The sequence below is a fragment of the Lissotriton vulgaris genome, chromosome 10 (assembly GCF_964263255.1).
Source record: "Lissotriton vulgaris chromosome 10, aLisVul1.2, whole genome shotgun sequence".
Lineage (NCBI taxonomy): Eukaryota > Metazoa > Chordata > Amphibia > Caudata > Salamandridae > Lissotriton > Lissotriton vulgaris.
The window spans coordinates 1,011,110,386-1,011,134,640 of NC_141698.1; the positions used below are offsets into that span (position 1 = coordinate 1,011,110,386).

At 50.2% G+C, this 24,255-nt stretch overlaps 1 protein-coding gene across 4 annotated transcripts in view; it reads left to right on the forward strand.

The window, feature by feature from the left end:
• The window catches only part of DNAJC13 (DnaJ heat shock protein family (Hsp40) member C13), a 1,694,551-nt gene that overhangs the window by 1,528,142 nt on the left and 142,154 nt on the right, over nt 1–24,255 (forward strand). For all 4 annotated transcript variants that reach the window (XR_015300721.1, XM_086942056.1, XM_086942057.1 and 1 more), the window contains one exon: nt 995–1,168. Coding sequence is in view for 3 of the 4 variants with exons in the window: in XM_086942056.1 (XP_086798182.1) it covers nt 995–1,168 (174 nt within the window). In the remaining variant the exon portion in view is untranslated. The remainder of the gene's footprint in view (nt 1–994; nt 1,169–24,255) is intronic.

Consider the following 24,255-nt stretch of genomic DNA (forward strand, 5'->3'; position numbering starts at 1 on the left):
AAAAAAATCCCGTACAGTAAAAAGTTTGGGAGTGACTCTTAGTGAGGACCTTACCTTGGTGAGTCAAGTCGGAACTGTGGTCTCCTCGGGGTTTTTTCAACTGAGGAAGATCAAGAAAATAGCACATCTTCTTACAGGTCTGGCCTTAATTCAGACAGTTAGTGCTCTAGTCCTGTCCCACATTGATTTCTCAAATGGCCTCTATCTGGGGGCGCCTATTGGCCAACTTAAAAGATTGCAATACTTGCAAAATCAAGCTGCGAGACTTATTTGCAAAGTCCCTAAGTGGGAATCAATCAGACATGGACTAGAGACCTTGCACTGGCTGCCTGTGGAACAGAGAGCCACTTTCAAGGTGGGCTGCATTGTGTTTAAGGCTCTGGAGGGTAAGGGTCCTATGTTCCTTAGATCACTACTGCGCAAATATATACCTTCGCGCAGTTTGAGATCAATCCACAAAGATCTACTTGAGGTCCCTCGTTTCAAAAAGAAACGTCAGGGAGGCAGCAGTTTTCAATTTTTAGCCTCCTCATTGTGGAATTCCCTCCCTTTGACTCTGCGACATAGCAAGGACCTCCTTGCTTTCAGGAAGGCATTTAAAACTTTTCTTTTTTCCCAGGCCTATTGTAAACAGTGATTGTATTTCTTTTATGTACTGTTATGTTTGATTCTCTCACCAGCGCCAAGAAGCCCCTGGGCGTATGCGCGCTTAACAAATAATAAATAACATAACATAACATAACATAACATCTTAGCTATAGCTCTTGAAGAAGTGCACTGTATTGCCTGGTCAGCTTTCTTCTCAGTTCTCTAGGTATGACAAGTGTTGTATTTTGTGCCTTAAAAGTGACGGACTACCGGCTCCTCGTGCAAGGACATTGCTGTAACAGATGCAATAATTATGTGTACAGATATTATAAATAGTCTTTTATGCAGCAAGGAAGCTGTGTTTTAAAGATGAATAAACAATGGGTTTTCATTTATTTTCATTCAGTTGAATGAAGATTTCAACATCGCATACAGTGAAGGACAAGGCGAACTCTCCGTGGGTGGAGTCTTCCTGAGGATCTTCATTTCCCAACCAGCATGGGTTTTAAGGAAACCCAGAGAATTTCTCATTGCACTATTAGAAAAATTCACAGAACTGCTGGAAAAGAACAATCCTCACGTAAGATGTTCTGCTATTTTAAGTTTTTTCCCTACCATTTCTCATACATGGTTGTTTATTAAGTCTGTTTCAAATATATTACTGATCCTTTAAACCACTGTATACCACACAGCTCCAACCAGGAATCCCACATAATGGCATACATGCTTTATTTAGGTACTGCAATACTTAGATAAGGCTCTAGTCCCAGCCACCCCAGATTCATCCCTTGTGCCAATTTCACTTTGAAGCACCCCATGCGTCAATAGCGCTAAGAAAATACATCTGCCTTCATCCTATACATTGGGCAGATGCTTCACAAATATATATCCTGATGATGACCCAGTCTAAATTGTATTCTTAGAGTCGAAACGTTGACTTGACACAATAATAGTGTACTGCCTTTATTTAGATTCTGGAGCATTTCACTATTTCTTAGAGTGTGTACCAACCACTTATGCATCCTTGATTAGTCACTATTTTATGTACATAGATTGTATAGCACCAACGCACTTTACATTCACTTATTTTCACTTGCATTGAGTTGTTGCGCTATTTGGGATAACCTTTTTACTTACAGTGATTTTGTTTATTTGTTAAAAACGTTAATAAAACTGTCCAATTGGGAAATGGAGCCTTTTTTACTAGATTACACAGGCCTCGGGGTTACTGGGGAAGCCCTTTTTATTACACATACATAGGTTCAAAATATTGACTTTGGTCTTGGTTTCTGCATCCAGGGGTGCTGGATGGTGTCCTTGGACTTGAGGATACCTACTTTAATGTACACATCCTGCAGTTCGACAGACTCCTTCCTTCAGTTCGTAGTGAGATAATAACACTTTAAATTTCCCATCCTGCTCTTCGGCCTGCACCCCTTTGGGTGTGTATGATGGTGATGGCTGTGGTTGTAGTGCATCTCCGCAGGTCAGGAATAAGCATACTCCTTTACTTCGAAAACTTGCTCTTGAAACTGGCTTTTCACAGTCACTCAAGCACCGCTTATAGTCAACTGTCTAACTGCTCTCATCCCAGGCATTCTCCATCAATGAGCCAAACTCCGATCTCCAGTCTGCAGAGAGAATGCCCTTCATAGGGGGCCATCATGGAAACTGTGGTATTCAATACATTTCCACCCATGCAGCCAGACCAGGATATTCAGGTTAGGATCCCAATGTTTCAAGCTCCCTTCTCGCTTCCGAGGCAGGTGGCTGTAAGGCTTCTTAGCATCTTGGTTCGAGGCATGTGGGCTGCTGAATTCATATCTGTGCATAGATCGCCGCCTAGTGTTGGGTCCGGATGATTGCACATTGTTGTCCTGGAAGAGTCTTCGAAGTATCACGAGATAGGTGGCTCCTCCCCTGGACTACAGTGCGCATGGGCATCGACTCCATCCCCAGATTGTTTTTTCCGCCATTGGGTTCGGATGTCTTTGGTTCCCTCTTGTCGGAATCGATAAAAATAAACTTTACTTTTGAGACCAAAAGGTCTTTAGGACTTGCGTCGGTATTGTTTTGCATTCGGCTTCGCAACTTTCCTCGGCTCCGAGCCGAGATTGTACTTCCGCTTGCTTTCGGCGCGGAAGGGCCTAGTCGACGCTCCAGACTCTTCAACCATCCATCATGGAACGAAGTCCATTCAAACGATGTCCGGTGTGTGCCTCGAAGTACCCACATATCGACGTCCACCCGGTGTGCAACAAGTGCTTGTCGCCGGACCACGACGAGGCCAAGTGTATGGCCTGTTCCAGGTTCCGGTCCAAGAAAACACTCAAGCTCCATCGAGCTGCGCGCCTGGAGGCCCAGCAATCTGCACCACCGCCTACGGACATTTTCGATGCTGGGGAAGTCGAGGTCGATGATATCCAGGACATCACGGAATCTAACCCCGCGTCGGAGGTCGAGGACGACTACGACGCAGAGACCGAGGATTTCGGTGAAGTCGTCGAAGAGGTAGGGGACGACGACGGGGCCCTTGCCTCCATGGAGGATAGCTCGGACGAGGAGCTTCCTCAGACTGACATCGGGGCCGTACAAATAAATAAGGCCCAGGTTGAGGGATCGCCTTCGGGCCTTACCCGAGACCTTGTTATAAGTTCCTCGGCTCCACCTACTGGCCCGGCCACAGACATTGATACCGATTCGGTAACACAGAAACCGAAAGTGAAACCTACGGTCTCGACGCCAGAGATATCGAAACCGAAAGTGCGCATCGCACTGGTCGGATCGAAGACTTCGGATGCCTCGGCGCCGAAGAAATCGAAGATGGCCGTCGAGCCGAAGAGCCACGTCAAAATGGCCGACCCGAAGGCTACTACATCGAAGCCAAAGGTTAAGGGGTCGGACGCAGCCGCATCGGCGCCGAAAACGGTCGACGCCAGCAAGGGTCGACTCGATCACAAAAAAACGGTCGACGACCCCAAGAAGTCTCTTACCGACCCGAAGAAGCGGCCAGACGACCCGAAGTCCCTCTCTGCCTCGCTTCCACACGACAAGGCCAAGGGAGCTGCGCCGAGTGCGTCGACTCCGAAGGGAACATCGTCGGTCTCTGCTCCGAAACCAACCGCTAAGGACTCTGTCAAACCGGAGCGTCCATCCGCCGCGTTCACAAAAAAGGTTACGGAGGCCCTACAGCGCATTAGGGACGGCGCCGCAGCAGTCGAGCCGAAAGACCCTGCGCCAGCCAAGCCTCTGGAGAAACCGGCGAAGGCGCCCACGCCGATCCTTTTCACCTTGCCGCCTAAGACGGCGCCGAAAGCTTTCGCTGCTAAACCAGGGGCCGGCGTGCCCGAAAAGGTGTCTTCAACGCCAAAACCGTCGTTGGTGGTCCTCGGCCCACGGCATCGACAACTTGCAGAGGAGGAGCGTCAGGAGCATTTCATCAACGCCGAAACGGGCAGGCTTTCCCTCCTGAAGAGGAAAATCACCCCTGAGCCCCAATTGGAGTCGTACAAAATCCCACTCAAACGAAAGATGGACTCTGCTGGTACTCCAGCCTTGGTGGAGCCCATTTCACCACAGGCTCACGAACTATCGCCCACTCATTCCAATGTCGACGCTGGTGAGGGTGACGACAAAGATGAGTACAGCTATCCCGTCTACACAGACCCAGAGGATGTGACTGAGCCCTGGTCTGCTGGCGGCGATCCTGGGGACCCGCATTCTGGTCAGGACCCTCAGCTTTTCTCAGCCAAAACTTCCCCCACTGAGGACTCTGCGGCTTTCAATGCCCTCATTGAGCGGGCAGCGGCCAATCACAACGTCGAACTGCATGCTGACCCTGTGGACGTCGACTTCCTATTTGACACCTTTTCTGTCTCTGAAAAGACTGTAAAAACTCTGCCAATGCTGAAGGGTGTTTTAAAGCATGCTGCTGAGGTCTTCAAAGAACCCACTAGGGCAAGGGTCATCAACCCAAGAATCGATAAAAAGTACAAAGCAGCGCCCACAGATCCAACTTATATTAAGGGACAGTTGCCTCTGGACTCCCTGGTTGTCTCCAATGCCCGGAAAAGAGCCAACTCGCAGACTACGGGTGATGCTCCTCCCCCAGACAAGGAATCAAAAGTCTTTGAGGCTTCGGGGAAGAGGGTGGCAGCGCAGGCAGCCAACATATGGCGCATCTCCAACACGCAGGCGCTCCTGGCGCGTTATGACAGGGCACACTATGATACTCTAGAGACCCTTTTGCAACATTTACCCGATCAATATAAGGAAGCGGCTGAAATGTTAATACAGGAGGGGAAGCTAATCTCCAACGCTTCCATAAAGTGCGCTCTGGACGTGGCCGACACCGCCGCACGCGCAATTAACTCTAGCGTTATGCTTCGTAGACATGCATGGCTGAGGATATCTGGGTTCAAGCCGGACATTCAAACCACCATCTTGAACCAAACAGTCAACCCAGATCACCTGTTTGGCCCTGAGGTTGACACCACCCTTGAGAAGATGAAAAAGGACACCGACACTGCAAAATCTATGGGTGCCTTGCAGTCCCAGCAGTTTCGGAGTGGGTCCTTTCGTCGCTCCAATACTAGAGGCACCTCAAGGGGGCAACTTTCGCAGTCAGCGCAGTTCTACAAAAGCAACACCCAGACTACTTATACCAACAAGGGTCGAGGTGGGTACCGCGGCAACAACGCCAAGGGCAGAGGACGTGGCAACAACAGCTCCAGGTCCTCCACCGCCAACAATCAGTGACGCATTGTCACTGCCCCCCGACCACACAACACCGGTCGGGGGGAGACTCCAGCAGTTCCTGCCCGTGTGGAAGTCCATCACCACGGACAGGTGGGTCAGAAAACTTGTCCAATTCGGTTATTGTCTGGAGCTCACATCCACTCCACCCAACATACCCCCAAGGCACCGTCCTATGTCCGGCGAGCACTTGCACTTATTGCAGCAGGAAGTCACAGTCATGCTGAAAAAAGGGGCAATAGAGCCCGTGCCCTTGCAGGAAAGAGGCGCAGGAGTTTACTCCCTGTACCAAGAGCTCACAGTAGTGACAGATGCGTTCTCTCTTGGTTGGTACATTCATCTGGGAGAGGTGAAGATCTTTAGTCTGCAGCAGAGCAGAATCTCCTCACAATCCCTATTGAGTTTTGCTTGATTTGGTTAGCCATTAAGGTCTTTCTCCCATACATCAAGGAGAAGCAGATCTAGGTTTTAATGGATATCACAACTGCTGTGTAGAACTGCAATAAGCAGAGCGGTGTGGGTTTGCAGGTCCTCGGTCTGGAGGCACAGCATCTCTGCAAATGGCTGGCCCTTCAAATCCATTCATTTGGCCAGCTCGCAGGCATCAGCTGGTGGCACTGGCACAAGGCACCTTCGACTGGTGGAGCATGACTAGTTAGATCTTTTTCACTACCACTGAGGACATATAGTCTCGTGATTATTGCTCAAATGAGTTTTTGCCAAGAGCTTCACTGGGAGACGCATCCTTCCTGCAATGGTACGCTGAACACTTGGCCGCGTTCCTACCTTCGCCTCAAGTTCTGAAGGTGAGGATTGATGAGCCACAGATCATCCGAATACTTTTGGAATCAATCAATCAGGCAGTTGTAAAACGCACTCACTACTCACCAGTGAGGGTCTCCAGGGGCTGGGGGGTTTCGGGCAGGTCCAGCTCATCCAAAGATCCTGGTTTTGAGGCTTTTCCTAAATGCTTACAGTGTGCGGGTTCATCTGATGCTGAGGGGGAGTTCGTTCCAGGTCTTGGCTGCGATGTAGGAGAAGGATCTTCCTCCCGTTCAGGTTCTGCGTGGGATTTCGGCCAGGGCAAGGTCAGCAGAATGGAGGTTCCTCCTGGGGGAGTAGAAGGATATTCTTTCCTTGAGGTATAGGGGCCTGGTGTTGTGGAGGGCATTGTAGGCATGTGTGAGTATCTTGAAAGACACTCTTTTGTTGACGGGGAGCCAGTGGAGGTCTCGTAGGTGCTGTTCTTGTCGTGGGATGCTGAGGATGAGTCTTGTTGTGGCGTTCTGGTACTTGGGCCAGGAGAGTGTGCTACGCTGAACGGCATGTCATCAGGAACAATGTTCTCTGTGCCCCAGCTCTGCAACATCAGCCTTCAAACTGCTTTAGTTTGCCCATAGCGGTACACAAACACCCTATGGGAGAGAGAATCAGACATTTTCTTCCAGGGTTGCTGCTTATCTTCGGTGTTTGGGGATACCAGTTTTCCCCTACCTCTACAACTGGCTGTTCAAACACAGGCTCACCACAGTCGGACATGGACAATCTCCAGGCAGGTGTAATTTGTGAATCTTGAGGGGTCTCGATAAATGAGCCAAAGTCACAACTGACTGCTTTGCAAAGGCTCCCTTTTATAGGACCTCTTCTGGAAATGCTGCAGTTGTGGGCCTTTGCTCCCTCGCAACTAGTCCAGGACATTTCGGTTATGGTATCAATATTAAGGCCTGTATTGTGGATCTTAGTGAGAGCAAACCTGAGGCTTTTTGGCCTATTTGCTTCATGCATCCTGCTAGTCCACTTCACCAGGTGGCATAGGAGGGCTCAGTAGTGTGACCTGACGACTCAGTAAAACTGTTGAATGTCTTCCAGATTTCAGAGGAGACTGCACAAGAGCTGCAGTAGTGGCGGTTTGACCACAACCTGACCACTAGCAAACCCACACACTTCCCCACCCAGATCTGATGTTTAGATGGAAATGTGTCCCTGATGGACTGGGGAGGTCATCTGGGAGAGGTGGTGATCAGAGGACCCAGTCTTTAGCAAACAAAACTCCCTCCACCTAAATCTTACTGAGCTGCGAGCCATCTTCCTGGAGTGGAAGGCCTTTCTTGCATCCATCCAAGGAAGGTCCACAGAGACAACAGTACTTCCATGTGGTACTGAAACAAACTAGGCAGAGTGGGATCCTGGGTCCAGTGCCAATTTGTGCTGGGCCTTTGGAGTTTGCTAGAGCATCAAGGCCTCTCTCTGATCATGAACCATTGTAGATACCCTCATTAGACACCTGGTGGATAACAAATGGCAGTTGCATCCTGTAAGAAGCTGGTTTTTTATGTAGTGCACCAATGTAGGTATACACCATGCCGAAAGTCCAGACGACCCTTATTGTTTACAGGGGTTTACTCTCATAATTCCAATTGCTCTATTTGGGGTAGTGTGGTTGAGCAGCTTAAGCTTTTCAGAGGGGAGTGTTGAGAATTTGTTGTACACATAAAGCCAATAAATGAGACACACTCAAAAAGAAATCTGAGAGCAATTTAGAAAAATAACACAGATTTTTCTATATTATAAACACCAAGATCATCGGAATCAGGTAAGCACTTTCGAAGATATCGTTTTTACACATTAGCAGTAAAATAGTCAAATAGCATTTTTTGAGGCATGAGCCTCTAACGCTCTAATGTTATCCTACAGGAGAAACATACACTGCATATGCATACTTGCGAACATTTCTTGCAGGTGCCTTTTGGGACTTAACCCCTTGCATGCTCATGACGAGCTCAGCTAGTCATGAGGCACGGTGCTCTGGTTCTCATGACCAGCTGAGCTCGCCATGAGCCGTGGAACGCTCGCACGCTAGGCTAATTCCCCTGCTGTGCTGAACGTTCCACGAAAATGGGTGTGGTCATGACGAGTTCAGCTCCTCATGAGCACACGAGCACTGTGCCTCATGACGAGCTGAGTTCGTCATGAGCACGCGGGCGATGTGCGCGCCCCCCTCCCCACAGCACAGCGGGGGAATAACCCCAGCATGCAAGGGGTTAAGGTGCTTAGGGGCCAAAGTCTAAAAACCCATCAGCAGTTTGATTTTACCTGCCCGGGGGCTGAGGTGCTGGTCACGTTGGTAGCATCGAGCAATATGCGTTAAAGTCAACGGCAGGGTACATGTAAAAGAAAGGCTGCAAGTTGGGACTTGGGGACAAGTACGGCAGAATCCAAAGGGGGGCTTAGCTCTTGAGGGTCTCTGGGGCAATGGGACACCATTGGTTTACGTGAAATCGGGCTGTGGTGTTTGAGTGCAGAGGTGTTTATCCATCTGATAGAGACTACTAGCCGCAGATTCCTTAACATAGAGTTATCCCCAAGCGTGAGACTGAATACGGAAAACTTTTTTGACACAGCATCCATGCGCGCCCGGGGACAGCACCACGTGACTCCGCCCTGACGTTGCTCGCGTATGTGACGTCAGCGAGGACACAAGTGCCACCCCGGCGCGCTGACATCAGTTTCCTTCTTTTCCGCTCGCAATGCGGATCCTGATTGTGTTCCCTTGAACTGTTTTCAGGCCTTCTTTTAACGCTTTGCGTTGAGGAACAGTGTGTGAATGACTTCGGATTTCAAGATGTGTACTTCTTGTATGTGTCGGATGTCTTCGGACCCTCACCCTGTTTGTTTGTGGTGTTTGGGCAAGCATCATGACTCTACGGACTGCGACGCTTGTCAGCGTCTCAAGCCGAAGTCCTGGTGTGAGGGCCAGATGAAATTGTGTTCGAGGCATGTGGGCTGCTGAATTCATATCTGTGCATAGATCGCTGCCTAGTGTTGGGTCCGGATGATTGCATATTGTTGTCCTGGAAGAGTCTTCGAAGTTTCACGAGATAGGTGGCTCCTCCCCCGGACTACAGTGCGCATGGGCATCCTCTCCATCCTCAGATTGTTTTGTTCCGCCATTAGGTTCGGATGTATTTTCCTTACTCGAAGTTCGGAATCGAAGATTACTTTTCTTAAAGGCCAAAAGGCCTTCGGAATCGTCGATATTGTTTTGATCGGTGCCGACATCCTACTATACACTTTATCCAACTCAGGACGTCGAATCGGGCCGTAGGCCTTCTCGACGCAAAGAAGATCGGTCGTCGATGGAACGAAGTCCATTCAAAAGATGCCCTCTTTGTAATTCGAAATACCCACATATAGATAAACACCCTGTATGTAGCAAGTGTTTATCTCCGGAACATAATGAAACCGACTGTCTAGCCTGTGCACAATTTCGATCAAAAGAGACACTTCGGGTTCGACGGACCGCAAGGCAAATCATGCAGAAGCCAGAGCCCGAAAATATCTTCGACGATGAACAAGATCTCATCGAGGCCGAAGATTCGGATCAACAGTCGGATCAAGACTCATAGCATGACTCCAACTACTATGACGACAACGATGAAGACATCGTCGAGGTAGGAGACGACGAACAAGGGATCGGGCCGCCGAAGACTACTCCAGTGATGAAACGGGGCCTACTACATCGGGGCCAACCGTGAGTACAACGCACCAGACATACACCTCTATGGTTCCACAGGCTCAGGTCAAGGCATCGCCGGAAGGCCAAGATCTCGAAACACATTCTATAGCCCTGCGACTCAGCTCGGCTAAGAATACTACAAAAGAGCCATCGGTTCAATGTAACCCAAAGCTGTTGATATCGAAAGCAAAAGTTATGGAACCAAAAACAAAACCGAAACTAATCGACTACACAGTCTTCGGACCGAACTACGTCGATCCAGCAGAATCGATCCCAAAGAAAATAGTCGACAACACGGTCTTCGGACCAAACTATGTTGATCCATCGGAGTCAAACACAAAGGTCGTTGAGCCAAAAATCAGCGCACCTTCATCCACTCCGAAACAAAAGGCCGTTGAACCGAAGAAATCAGCGTCGACAGTCGACAACACAAATAAGGGACTCGAAACAAAGAAGGTTGTCGAACCGAAGCAAAGACTCGACAAACCAATGGCTGTGCAACAAAAACGGATCGAGCCAAAGAAAATCGACCCAAAGAAAGACATCGAGCCGAGACAACAAAGCATCGGTCCAAAAACACCGGTTCAAAAGATGCAACAAAGTCAAAAGGGGACTATCGAGTCGACAAAAAATATCGAAACCATAGATAAATCGGCTCCAAGGAAACGGGCACAACCTAAAAAGACTGTTGAAAGAACAAAAACTCTCGGACCGATCAAATTTGGTCTACCAATTTCATCAAAACATAAGGCAGTCGACCCAAAAACCGGTATCGACCCTAAACAAACTAAACCAAAGACATTGGCAAAACAACCAAGAACTACTGAACAGGAGATCTTATATCCAGACCCCTCATCAGAAGAACAGTCAAAACTTTACATTGACCCTAATTCTGGGAAGGTCACTCTCTACAAAAGAAAAGTCAGACCAGAAACAGAAAAGGAGACTTATGTCATCCCACTCAAAAAGAAAAGGGACTGTGCAACTTCACCTATTCTATTTGAGCCTATAAAACCAAACACATACTCATATACACCCACACACTCAGATGAAGAGGTGGATTATGAGGACAATGAGGAATACAATTACACAGTGGACCCTGACCAAGACAGTCAACCTCAGCCATGGGCAGACCCAGGGCATTCTGGTGATTCTTAGCCCATTCCAGATACACCTGCATACCCTGCTAAACCTTCTCCTACGGAAAATATAGCTGCTTTTAATGCACTTATAGATAGGGCAGCCCTACATCACAATGTAGAAATGCATGCAGATCCCATTGAGGAGGATTTCCTCTTTGACACTTTTGCCACATCAGAAAGATCTGTCAAAACGCTCCCTATGCTAAAAGGGGTACTTAAACATGCAGGTGACATTTTTAAAGAAACAACTAGGGCACGGGTCATTAACCCCAGAATTGAAAGAAAGTACAGGCCATCTCCAGTAGACCCCACATATATTAAGGGTCAATTGCCTTTAGATTCCTTAGTGATATCCAATGCACGTAAACGTGCTAACTCACAGACCACTGGAGAAGCACCACCTCCTGACAAAGAATCTAAGATCTTGGAGGCCTCAGGGAAAAGGGTAGCTGCTCAAGCAGCTAATATATGGAGAATATCTAATACACAAGCCCTGCTAGCTAGGTACGAAAGGGCACATTATGACACCCTGGAGACAATTCTCCAACATTTACCTGAACCTTACAAAGAACAGGCTGAAGACCTAGTACAGGAGGGAAAGCTAATAACTAACTCCTCCATTAAATGTGCCCTAGACGTGGCAGATACAGCAGCCAGATCTATTAACACCAGTGTTATGCTCAGGAGACATGCTTGGCTTCGCATCTCAGGTTTTAAAAACGAAGTCCAGTCTACTTTATTAAATCAGCGAATAAACCCTGACTATCTGTTTGGTCCAGCTGTAGACACAATCCTAGACAAAATGACAAAGGACAATGAAACTGCTAAGTCGATGGGGGCCTTACAATCCCAACAACATAGAGGCTCCTTTCGTCGCTCCAATTATAGAGGGGCTGCAAGAGGCAGCTCATCACAGCAGGCCTCACTTTACAAAGCAAATACGCAAACCACCTACAATAAAAACAATAGAGGTGGATACTGCGGCAATAACAACAAGGGCGGAGGACGAGGAAATAATACCACCAGGTCCTCTACCAACACTAAACAGTGACTTCTTAGCTCTACCCCTAGACTATACAACACCTGTCCGGGGACGATTACAGCAGTTCCTACCAGTCTGGCAAAACATCACAACAGACAAGTGTGTGAGGCAAATTATCCAAACTGGCTATTGCCTAGAGCTAACTTCCACACCACCCAATATACCACCAAAACACCGTCCTAGGTCTGCAGAACACCTAGACTTATTGCAGCAAGAAGTCATCAGCATGCTGCAAAAAGGGGCCATAGAGCCAGTACCATTACAACATCAAGGTACAGGGGTATACTCACTATACTTCCTCATCCCCAAAAAGGACGGGTCTCTCAGACCCATTTTGGACCTCAGGGCCCTAAATCAAGACATCTTATCAGAGCATTTCCATATGCTCACTCTACAACAAGTCTTACCACTGCTGCAACAAGGAGACTTCCTCGCAACTTTGGACCTCAAAGATGCATACTTCCATATACCAATACATCCTGCTCACAGGAAGTGTCTACGGTTCACGTTACAAAATCAACATTACCAATTCAAAGTCCTTCCATTTGGTGTAACAACAGCCCCGAGGGTGTTCACAAAATGCCTAGCGACAGTAGCTGCACATTTACGGAGACAACAGATTTACGTCTATCCGTACCTGGACGACTGGCTAATACAAGCAAAGTCGGCCCAGCAATGTGCCAGCCACATGTCCCGCACCATTCACCTCCTGCACAGTCTAGGCTTCACGTGAACTACCCAAAATCACATCTTCAGCCGTCCCATGTACAACAGTACCTAGGAGCTACAATAAATACTCTGGGAGCAAAATATACCTAAACGCTGCAAGAATCAACAGTATGCAACTGCTAATCCAAAAATTCAAGCCCCAACACTCGCTCTCTGCCCGAGTCTTTATGCAACTCATAGGCATGATGACTTCCTGCATCTTCATAGTCCCTCAGGCAAGACTACACATGCGTCCGCTGCAAGAGTGCTTAGCACGGCAGTGGAACCAGGCTCAATGACGATTAAAAGACCTAGTGTTGGTGACCAGTCGTGCATACAACTCTCTTCATTGGTGGAATCCACAAAACCTTTGCAAGGGACGACTGTTCCAAGAGCCTGTACCACAGATAGTATTGACCGCGGACGCATCCCTGATAGGATGGGGAGCCCATGTCCTTCAGTACACAGTGCAGGGCCTATGGACAACACAACAAAAGAAAATGCACATCAACTTGCTAGAGCTAATGGCAATTTTTCTGGCAATGAAAGCATTCAAAGTACATTTATGCAACAAGACTGTGTTGATCCGGACGGACAACATGACTGCAATGTACTACATACAGAAACAGGGAGGAACACACTCTACACAACTATCACATCTAGCCCAAAGCATGTGGAAGTGGGCCATTCAAAGAAACATTTTTCTCATGGCGGAACACCTCCCAGGCAAAAACAACCAAATAGCGGATCTGCTCAGCAGACACAGCCAACAGATGCACGAGTGGGAGATTCATCCCACAGTGCTACAACCATACTTTCAACAGTGGGGGCAACCAGAGATAGACCTGTTCGCCACAAGGGAAAACGCAAAATGCCAGTACTTTGCCGCCAGGTTTCCACACCTACTACTGCTAGTGGCACGCAAACTACGCCAGCATTCACTAACTCTAATCCTGGTTGCTCCAACATGGGCAAGGCAACCATGGTACACAACCTTTCTAGAACTTTCCGTGGTGCCTCATCAAAGACTGCGGCTAACACCCACTCTTCTCACTCAGAGCCATGGAGACATACAGCACCCAGATCCGCAACAACTGAACCTTGCAATCTGGCTTCTGAATTCTTAGAGTTTGGGTACCTAAACTTACCTCCTGACTGTATGAACATTATCAAAGAGGCAAGAAAACCTACTAGAAGAGCATGTTATGCTGCAAAGTGGAAGTGTTTTGTCATTTACTGTAATAACAATGACATCAACCCACTAGATGCTTCAACACAAAATATCATTTGCTATCTTTTGCACCCCCATCGTTGTAATCTAGCTTATTCATCTATAAGGATACACTTGGCTGCCATTGCAGCTTATCTTCAAAACAGGCAGCATCTATCACTGTTTAGAGTGCCTGCAATTAAGGCATTCATGGAGGGACTCAAAATAATAATTCCCCCAAAACACCCACCTTCACCTGTCTGGAACCTAAACATCGTTTTAACCAGACTAATGGGTCCACCTTTTGAACCGTTGCATTCATGTGAATTACAATTTCTAACATGGAAGGTGGCTTTTCTTGTAGCGATTACTTCGCTTAGAAGAGTTAGCAAGCTGCAAGCCCTAACTATTCAAGAACCATTCATCCAAATACATGCAAACAGGGTAGTCCGTAGAACAAACCCTAAATTTATGCCAAAAGTGGTATCCCATTTTCATATCAATCAAACAATAGAACTGCCAGTGTTCTTTTCAAATCCACAGTCCGTACCTGAAAGGGCTCTACATACACTAGATGTCAAAAGAGCTCTTCTATACTACATTGATAGAACTAAGCATTTTAGGAAAACTAAACAGTTGTTTGTTGCTTTTTCACCACAACACAAAGGCAACCCCATCTCAAAATTTGGGTTAGCCAGATGGATAGTCAAATGCATTCAGATCTGTTATCTAAAAGCAAAACGCACCTTAACAATTCCCCCAAGAGCGCATTCTACACGCAAACTAGGGGCATCCATGGCTTTCCTAAGAAACATTCCTCTAGAGGAAATATGTAGAGCAGCCACATGGTCTACCATACATACATTCACAAAACACTATTGTGTAGATGTACATTCCAAACAGCAAGCTGCTGTAGGACAGGCTGTCCTAAAAACACTTTTTCAGACTGCTGCAGCTGGCACAGGTAGCCACCGCCAAGGGACACACTGCTATACATTCTATGCACAGATATGAATTCAGCAGCCCACATGCCTCGAACGGAATATGCTACTTACCAGTATGCATCTGTTCTTGGCATGTAGGGCTGCTGACATTCATATCGCCCACCCTCCTCCCTGGTGCCTGTCGCAGCTGTAGCATTCATTCATTCATTCTTACTCTTACTTTCTTGCATGGACATCTCTTACTGTACCACACTCCATCTCTGCCTCAATGGCGAAAAACAATCTGAGGATGGAGAGATTGCCCATGCGCACTGTAGTCCAGGGGAGGAGCCACCTATCTCGTGATACTTCGAAGACTCTTCCAGGACAACAATATGCAATCATCCGGACCCAACACTAGGCGGCGATCTATGCACAGATATGAATGTCAGCAGCCCTACATGCCAAAAACAGATGCATACTGGTAAGTAGCATATTCCTTTCGGCCCGCTTGTCCAGATCGGTCTCGTCACCACGTCTGTCCCCTACTTCGGAAGTCAGAAGCCGCCCATTCCGACTGCGGCATTGCCCTTCATTGATGCCCCACTGGCAGTCCTGCAGTTTGTTTCCGGGGCCATGTCCTCGTTCTGCAGAGGGCGCGGGTTCCCCTCTGGACGTGCGCCATCGCCCGTCACCACCCTATCAGTCGTTTCCTGGGGTCTAGTGGCTAGGGCCCAGATGAAGGCCTCTGCTACAGCTCTGCAGGCTTCTTTGGGCCCCCCTCCTATTCCTGAGACATCAGCGGATCCCTTGCCATGCACAGGGCCGTCCCCAGACTTGCCGGCGGCTTCGACCCCAGCGCCGACGGGGTTCCCTGTGGTGTCGCAGGATGTTGACGGGACTCACGGTTCGTTCCGAAGTCCCCCTCGGTCCTCTGGGCAGGCGGCTGCCTTACCGGAGGCCGAGCCGATGCCTTTCCCGTGCCGACTGTTTTCCTCCCCGCCCTGGTGGTGCAGCGGGTGGTGGCAAGGAGCTGGGGCGTTTCCCTGAGTCCCTCTCGGTCCTCAATGCAGGCATCTGCCTCGTCGGAGGTCGGGCCGGCCCCTTTTCGGCGCCGTTCATTGGCCGCTCCGGCTCTGATTCACCCCATTCTCCTAGGCTTATAAAAACGAGGGTACCTGGACACCAATTCACAAAACTGCTTATTTATTTTAGCAGATTTAAGGTGCAACACATTCAGTTGCTGTACCTTACTTCATCAATTGTAATCATTTAGAACAACTTTAAAGCGACATTGTTTTTTTCATAAATGCATTGAAAAGATTCATTCTGCATTTTTTAAAAAGTCCTTTGTGCTTTGTTTCTTTTAAAGGTAGTCTGCCCTTTAAAAGAAACAAAGCACAAAGGACTCTGGTTAAAGGCAGGCTGAGTACTAGCAACGACTGGTCTAATTATCTGTAAATGCACACGAGTTGTAATGTTATGTATTCACATTTCTTAATGTTTTGTTATATTTTGCACAATTTTGTTCCATATGTTGATCAAGTTAACTTTTTGAAAAATTAAGAATGTATCTTTTGAATGCATTAATGAAAAACAAAATGTCGCTTTAAAGTTGTTCTTAATGATTACAAGTGATGAAGTAAGGTACAGCAACTGAATGTGTTACACCTTATATCTGCTAAAATAAATAAGCAGTTTTGTGAATTGGTGGCCAGGTACCCTCTTTTTTATAAACTTTATTACGTCCTACCAGGCCACCGTAATGGACGTGACCCCTTTGGTTTGAAATCATTCTCCTAGGCAGCACGTGGTGGTGGTGGAGGTCGACTCAGCGCCACTGATGGCCACTTCAGCACCGTTCGAAGACACACCTGTGCCTGTGGCGGACTCAACAGCGTTGTGTCGTCGACCTTTCTCTGGAGGTCCCTTCCTTGCTGGAGGTTTGTCATCTCCTTGTCTCCTCTTCTCCGGAGACTGGATGGTGCATCGTTGCTTTTTCCCAGCAACTTCCAGGGAGGGCTCTACGCTGTCTCTGTGCCCACAGCCCCCGGATCCTCTCTTCCGCAACTCGCTGTTGGTTGCCCCACAGGCTTCTCCACCTTCCCCGGAGGCTCCTGAGGTCCCCCACTCATCTATGGATCCTCCACCCTACAGGGGACGGCTGTTTGTTCCTCCAGATGGACTGGTCGGCTTAGTTTGCAGCCTTCGCCCACAGAGGAATTGCTCTCTCCCCTGCGACGCCCTATGAAGGCGAGTATGGCCTTTGTCCGGGCCATTTCCACGGCCACTGGCATTTTGCAGATGGGCCACCCGGTCACTCCATTCCCTATGTGTCATTTGTTGGAGGTTCTCCACCAGGGCTCTGGTGGAGGGGAGCTGCTTCTTCCATTTGAAGCCTCGCTCCACAATTCTCTACTGGGGGCGGCCTGCCATGGGAGAGCCAGTGCCTCAGCCGCTCCTCCACTGCCACGTCCTGCTCCGCATGATCCAGTCTGCCTCAATTTCCACCCTTCTGCCCAGAGCGCACTCCTGCAGACTGGTTTCACTTCATTGCCTTAAGTGTAGCTCCCTCCATAATGGGAGCCGGTGGTTGGACTCCTGGGGACGTAACATCTTTGCTTCCACTAGCGCTGCTTTGCGAGCGCTCAACACACTTTGTGTTTTGGCCAGGGCTACCTATGTGATTCCGTGGAGTCCCTTCTGTCTCGCTCCTTGTGAGAAGTTGGCCTGATATGCAGTGCTCACTATTCTAGTGATCACTATGCATCAGTCCAAACGACCCTTATGGTGATTGGTTGTAAGTCAACCTTAGACCAGCTATCCTAGTAGCGTGGATACGAGCAGTCTTCGGGCTAAACTCTAGAGGGCGTGTTAAGCCAGCTGTTATACCATCACATATACCCCTTGAACACCAAGTGAAAGGACACCACACAAGTGTTATGAAAATAAACAGTGTATTTATTAGAATCACAACAGCCCTGTGCTCTTTATGAGGACAGGGTACTAAGCACACAACAAAACTCTTATAAAAATACTTCAAGTTGCACAATTTACACAAATGCCCGAGGGGCACGAAAAATCATATACTATGGAAGTGGAATGCGAAATTACTAGCAGGTAAGTACTGTACTAATAGGCTTTGGAATAGCTAGGACTATGTTACTGAACCTTCAGATTACTAGTAGGAGGCCTAGGGGACTCGGGTGCAGAGTGTGCACTCTCACGTGGGATGCGGGACAAAGGCTATGGTAGCTAGATTTCACAAAGTTAGTGTTCTCGGGCGAACCCGATAAGGTAGATCGAAAACGACAGTGGATCCTGACCCTTGGATAGTGAGGCTATGCTGGGGCAACGAAATGCCGAGTTTACCTAGCCCAGGGGCTGCAGCTGCATATGTCTCAAAAGACGTCGGGAATCCTCGTAGACGAACCAGGAGCCTGAAGAAAGAAGTTGCTGGCAGGCGACCAGTGAAGATAGTTTGAGTGATCCAAGCCTGGATCTTGAAGATGGATGACACCTGAAAGCAGAGAGGACCAAGTTCGTGACTACTAGCCAGTAGTCAGGTGGCACCAGGAGGGCACCGGATGGTAGTCACCTCGACGAGGTGAGTGGGCGACGCTGTGCTCTGCAGATCTCACGGACCAGGAGGCGTTGTCGGCGCCCAGGATGGAGGTGCGAGCTGTCCCACGATGGATGAAGCTGTCGACGTCGCTGGACCCAGGATTGGGGCAACAAGTCTTGGCAAATTCAAGCCCACGCGGTGGACTCAAAATGGCGTCTGGAGTGGACCCAGGAGGGTCCGGGGTGCTCCTCTTTTGGAAGGGAGCAAGGGCCAGTCTGGAGCAACCAGACCAGCAGCAGTGATGTCGTCGGGCGTCGTTCAGAAGGTCACAAGCCAGCGGGCTAGTAGCCAAACAACTCGGTGAGCAGCAAAAAGCAGAAGGGCCCCACGCAGATCGTGGAGATGCTGGGAGGCTGGACTTCAGTGCTGGAGCTGCTCGGGGTCGGGGCTTCTCGGACCCCAAAGCACTCACCAGGGGATCCCTCGGCGGTCGTGCTGGATAAGAGCTGTGCAGTTCTGATGATGGCCGGTCCCTCGAGGTCTCGTCGCACCTACGGTTCTCAGCTTAGCTGTAGAGGTAGGTAGAGGTCAGAGGTGCCAGGGAAGCCGGGTCTCGTCATGCTGGTCGGTTGGATTCCTGAGGAAGGACGTGCAGCAAACCGCAGAGTTCTTAGATGGTGCCTGCGGATGCAGAGTGACTACTCCTTAGTCACAAGGGACAAATCTTGAGAAGAGTCTTGAAGTCCTTTCGTAGAAAGTCGTTTCTTGATTCAAAGATGATCTAATTTGGAAGGGTCCCCGCTCCTGCCTTTATCCTAAAGAAAGGGGTGGGTACGCGACAAGGTCCTGCCCTAGGGGTGGGACCAGGAAGGGGGGTGGTTACACCCCTCTCCCATGCCGGACTTTCCCCAGGCCAGGGGCTGGTGTGCCCCTGGAACTGGTTCTAGCCGGCAGATGCGTAGTGAGCACTGGGGTGCCACTCAGCAGTCACCTTCCTGTAAAGCCCTGCCTACCCAGGATACACAAAACCCTGTCTGGGATGGTGCTAGCACCGCCCCTGACAGGAAACCCTTTGTCCAAGCTCTCCTCGCTGGAAGGACTCGCAGCAGCAGGAGGTCAGACTCGTGTCTGTGGTGGCAGCATCCATTTTGTGGAGCTGAGGCTTCGTTTAACTTTTTACCGGGGTTCACAGTTACATACATGTCGTGTCCCTCTAGAAGGGTGGAATGCTAACCTGTGGAAGAGTCAGCCCAGTTTACAATCGATCCCCAGGCTGCTGGCGCAAGACACCTCTTAGTTCCCATCCTGAATAGTTACCAAATAATGAGACGGGCGCTGGAAGCAGGAATACAAGAACAGAGTTTATTTCTCATGAGGAGAGCCTGTCATTTCAGACACGAAACAAGGTGTCATCGGGAGGTGCTCTAACAAGTTCTCTGAGACATCGCCTTTTATACATTACAAACATTCCTTATTACAATAACGACATTGTGAAACAAGGGGAAGACATTCCCCGGCCCCTCCCCGGCCCGGCTCATTCCAACACGTGGCTACAGTATAGGTCCTTATCCCTCATACACAAGGAGGGGGCTATCACGCAGCAAAGTGCTCCGCTGATTCCTTTGGAATGTGTGCGCCTGATCGATTATCGGGGGGGGTGGGGAAGTCATGATCAATAGTAGCCCCTTTGAAGAGGGGCGAGTGTGTACGGTAGTGGGCAATAAACTGTATCCTCAGGCGAAGGGGATGACCAGTGGTCCGGGCAGACAATCGGGCTCAGTGGAGGAGTCATCAAGGGAGGGGTATTCATGAAGGGAGGGAGGTGTTGGTCAGGCGCGGGGTGTGATTCCCAGGGACAGAGTCGCACAGAGAGAGAGAGAGGTCTTATGACCCGTACATGAGGGAGCGGGGGCAGTCAGGTACAGCTGGGGGGTTATGTCAGATGAGGCGAGGGGTGCTTCTTCAAGAGGAAATGGGGGGTGCGTGGGTCAAGCAGGAGGGTTACTTTTCAGAGCAGTGTCGCACAGAAGGAGAGGGCTTTATGGTCTATACATGTGAGAGTGGGGGGGGGGGGGGTTTCAAATGTGCGCAGGAGGGAAGCCGGGGATTCCAATGAGCGGGCAAAGAAAAAAGGCCGTGGTGCCTAAAATGGCTGTCATGTACATATGGGCACGGGCTTTTACTGGCGAAATGATGCGGTCAATGTTTCACGGTATTCATGGTGCTTACAGGGAGGGGAATGGGAAAAGGCAAATGAACGCCGCTTAGGTACATTAATTTTGCTAATTTCCACAAACCCCGTCGCCAGAATTGGCGAGGGGTTAGTATTCCAATTCGTATGACACCTTACTCGACATGTCTTGATAAAGCAATACCAGAGATAGCATTTAACCGCGAGGATTATAATGCACTTAAGAGTATATGGTATGCGTTATCATGGAACAGCTATTAGGACTTGGTTCCGCAAGCTGCAAACGGGCTCAGCTCATGCCAGAGCACCATTTCACACGATTCCAAGCACTCTGCCTTCAGGATTGTCAAGGCCTGCCATAGGAGTGACTGATAGGAATCTGTGTGTCCATTTTTAGGGTTAGATATAGGTATACTATATATAAAGCAAAGGGTGAGTACACCACCTTGCCCCAGCTGTCGTGCAGCCAGTTGTGTCAGATTTAGATGGCCATCCAGGGGTGGCATAATACATGCTTCAGCCCCTGGTAGGCCCTGGGTACACCTATGCCCTGAGTTACAGGGTCTGATAAGGGGGCCCAGTACCAATTGGAAATGTACCTAAGGTACATGGAATCCATTTTAGAGAGAGAGCAGTAGGCCTGGGGTCCTGATTGGCAGGGCCCCAGGTCAACTAAGTCGGAAAACCAGCAAAACACCAGGCAAAAAAAGTTGGGGGTAACCATAGTCAGGTATCCACCTTCCTACACTCCTCACATGACGGTGTCTGCGCTGATATGCGGCACCATGTGCTGGATTGTCGGGAGTTGGCTGCATTTATTCTCTGTTCGGCCTTGGATGTTTCCGATTCTCTCGGCCACGTTATGGCAAGTTCGGTGGCTCTCCGCCGCCATGCTTGGTTGCGGGATAGCGGTTTTCCAGAGAATATCTGATTAGAGACTACTAGTCGTAGATTCCTTAACGTAGAATTATCCCCAGGCATCAGACTGGATCCAGAAAACGTTTGCCACAGCTTCCCTGCGCGCCGGGTTGACGGCATCAGGTGACTCCACTCTGGCGTTTTCCGCATACGTGACGTCAGCGAGGTCACATAAGTCCCACCCCGGCACTCCTACATCAGTTTTTTTTCCTTTTCCACGTGCAATCCGGATCATTCTCCGGGCCTGTTTCTGGCCTTTCCCTTTCACTTGTTGCGTGTGTGTGGGAACAGTGTGCGAATGCCTTCGGGCTTTAAGGCATGCTCGTCTTGTGCGCACCAGATGTCGGTGATGGATCCTCACCCCATCTGCATGTGGTGTTTGGGAGAACACCACGACTCCACTGATTGTGAGGCATGCCAGCAGATGAAACCGAAGTACCGGCGGGAGCGCCGGATGAAACTTTTTTCAGCTCGCATGTCCAGGTCGGCTGCGGCCCCACACCCGGCCCCTGCGGAAGGTTTTTGGACCCGTCACCTCTGTCTTCGACATCGTCCTTCTCCCAGGCAGCTTGAGTGTCACTCTCCTATCAGTAAGTGTTGCAGTTTGTCCCCTAGGACTGGTTGCTGGTCTGTTGAGGGCGTGGGCTCTCCGCAGGTGGTGCGGCCCCACTTGTCATCTCCCTATCTGCGTTTTCCTGGTGCTGGGGCGACTAGAACCCAGATGGAGACATATTCGGCGGCTTTGCAGGTCTCGCTGGCTTCTCCTCCTCCTCCTCCTTCCCTTTCTGGGACAGCAGCCGATCCCTTGCAGTGTGTGGGGCCCTCCGCGGCGTCGACGGTGGCTCCAGCCCCAGTGCCGACTGGTTCAGATCCAGGCTGGGAGGATGTTGTGCCGTTGGGGTGTGGCCCTTCGGGGGTCCCTCCTTCGGACCACGGCCCCTCTGCTTCGCCGCAAACTCCACTGTAGTCTCTGTGTTGTCACCGGAGGTCACCGGGGCTCGGACCGCGTCCCCGAGCCACCCTCGGCCCTCTGGACAGTCGGCGGCCTTGTCCAAGGCCGAGTTGATGCCGCTTCGGCGCCAGTGGCTTCTGGCCCTGGCGGTGCCACAGGGGTTGGCGGAGGGCCCCTCTCGTCCCGTCACGGGTCGAGGCTGGCTAGGTGCCTCTCGTCCCTCCCCGGGTCCCTCTCGTCCCTCCACACAGGCGGCTGCCTCGTCGGCGGTCGGGTTGGCTCCTTTCCGGCGCCGTTCCTTGGCCCCCCGGCTCCAACCCAGCCCCGGTCTCCCGCGCTGTGGCGAAGGCGGTCTTGGCGTCTTCTCCGGCGCCGGACGACATTGTCCTGCTCAGATTTCGGACTCTTCGGCGCCAGGCCGACGTCGGGTCGTTGACTCTTCTTCAGAGGCCTCCTCTTCTCCAGAGGTTCGGCGCTTGCAGGTTTCATCCTCGCCAGAGACGGGCCGACGCGTCGTGGCTTTTTCCCTGACGTCATTGAAGGACGGCTCCTCGCCGCTACCGCGGTCTTCGCCGGAGGCGCCCCACTCCTCGGTCCCTCCTCCTCCGTTGCGGAACTGGCCCTTCTTTCCTCCGGTTGGTTTGGAGGATAACTGCCTTAGCTTGCAGCCGTCGCCTACTGAGGAGTTGCTTTCCCCACTGTGGAGCCCTACGGAGCTGGGTGCGGCCTTCGCTTGTGCTGTTTCCACGGCTGTGGGAATTTTGCGCATGGGTGATCCAGCTGTCCATTTCCCAGCGGATCATCTTCTGGAGGTTCTCCATCAGGGCTCTGGTGATAGGGAGCTGCTGCTTCCCTTTGAGGGTTCGCTCCATTCCTCTTGTTTGGGGACTCGGGGCTGTCCCGCTATGGTTGACCCGGTGCCCCAACACCTTCTGCTCCGCCACCATCCGGCGCAGCGTCATTCGATGTGTCTTTCCCTCCACCCCTCTACCAGAGGCCCTCTTTTGCAGAATGCCTTTCCCTCCCTGCCGCCGTTATCTCCCCCTGCGCGGGAGGCCTGCTGACTGGACTCTTGGGGGCGCAATATATTCGCCTCAACCAGTGCGCCTCTGCGGGCCCTTAACACTCTGTGTTTTGTCTAGGGCCACTTCTTGCTTGTGGGACTCGGCGGAGTCCCTTATGTCTGCCACTTCTCAGGAGGGTGCTTGTGTTGATTTGAGGCAGCATGTGTTGGATGGCCAGGAGCTGGCAGCGTTTATTCTTCGCTCCGCTCTGGACATCTCGGAGGTGCTTGGTCGTGCCATGGCTTCTTCAGTTGGGCTTCGTCGCCATGCCTAGCTGTGTGTTCCTGGAGAACGGTCCGAACGGCTGGTGGACCTTCCTTTCGGTGGCACTCTTTTGTTCCACGCCCCTGCGGACATTCAGAGGTTCTTGTTGGGGCTTCGGCCTCCTCCTCCTCCTCAGTGACCTGTACGTAGATCTGGTTTTTGGGAGGTGTTCTTCGGTGGGGCGGGGCGCGGCGCCCCAGTTGTGCATTAGAGTCCTCCTTGTTGGGACTGTGGTTCTTTTGGCCGCTGGCCGGCCCTTCTTGACTGTTTGTTTTTGCTTTGGGTTTTCTACACCATGCTGGCCCTGAGGTTAGGCCTTCTATTTTTTTTCTCTTTGGCTGCTTGACAAGCCTTCTGCAGGATTTTCCGCTGGTCTTTTCTGTTGTCCTGTGCTGCTGAAGTTCTTTTTCCTAAAGA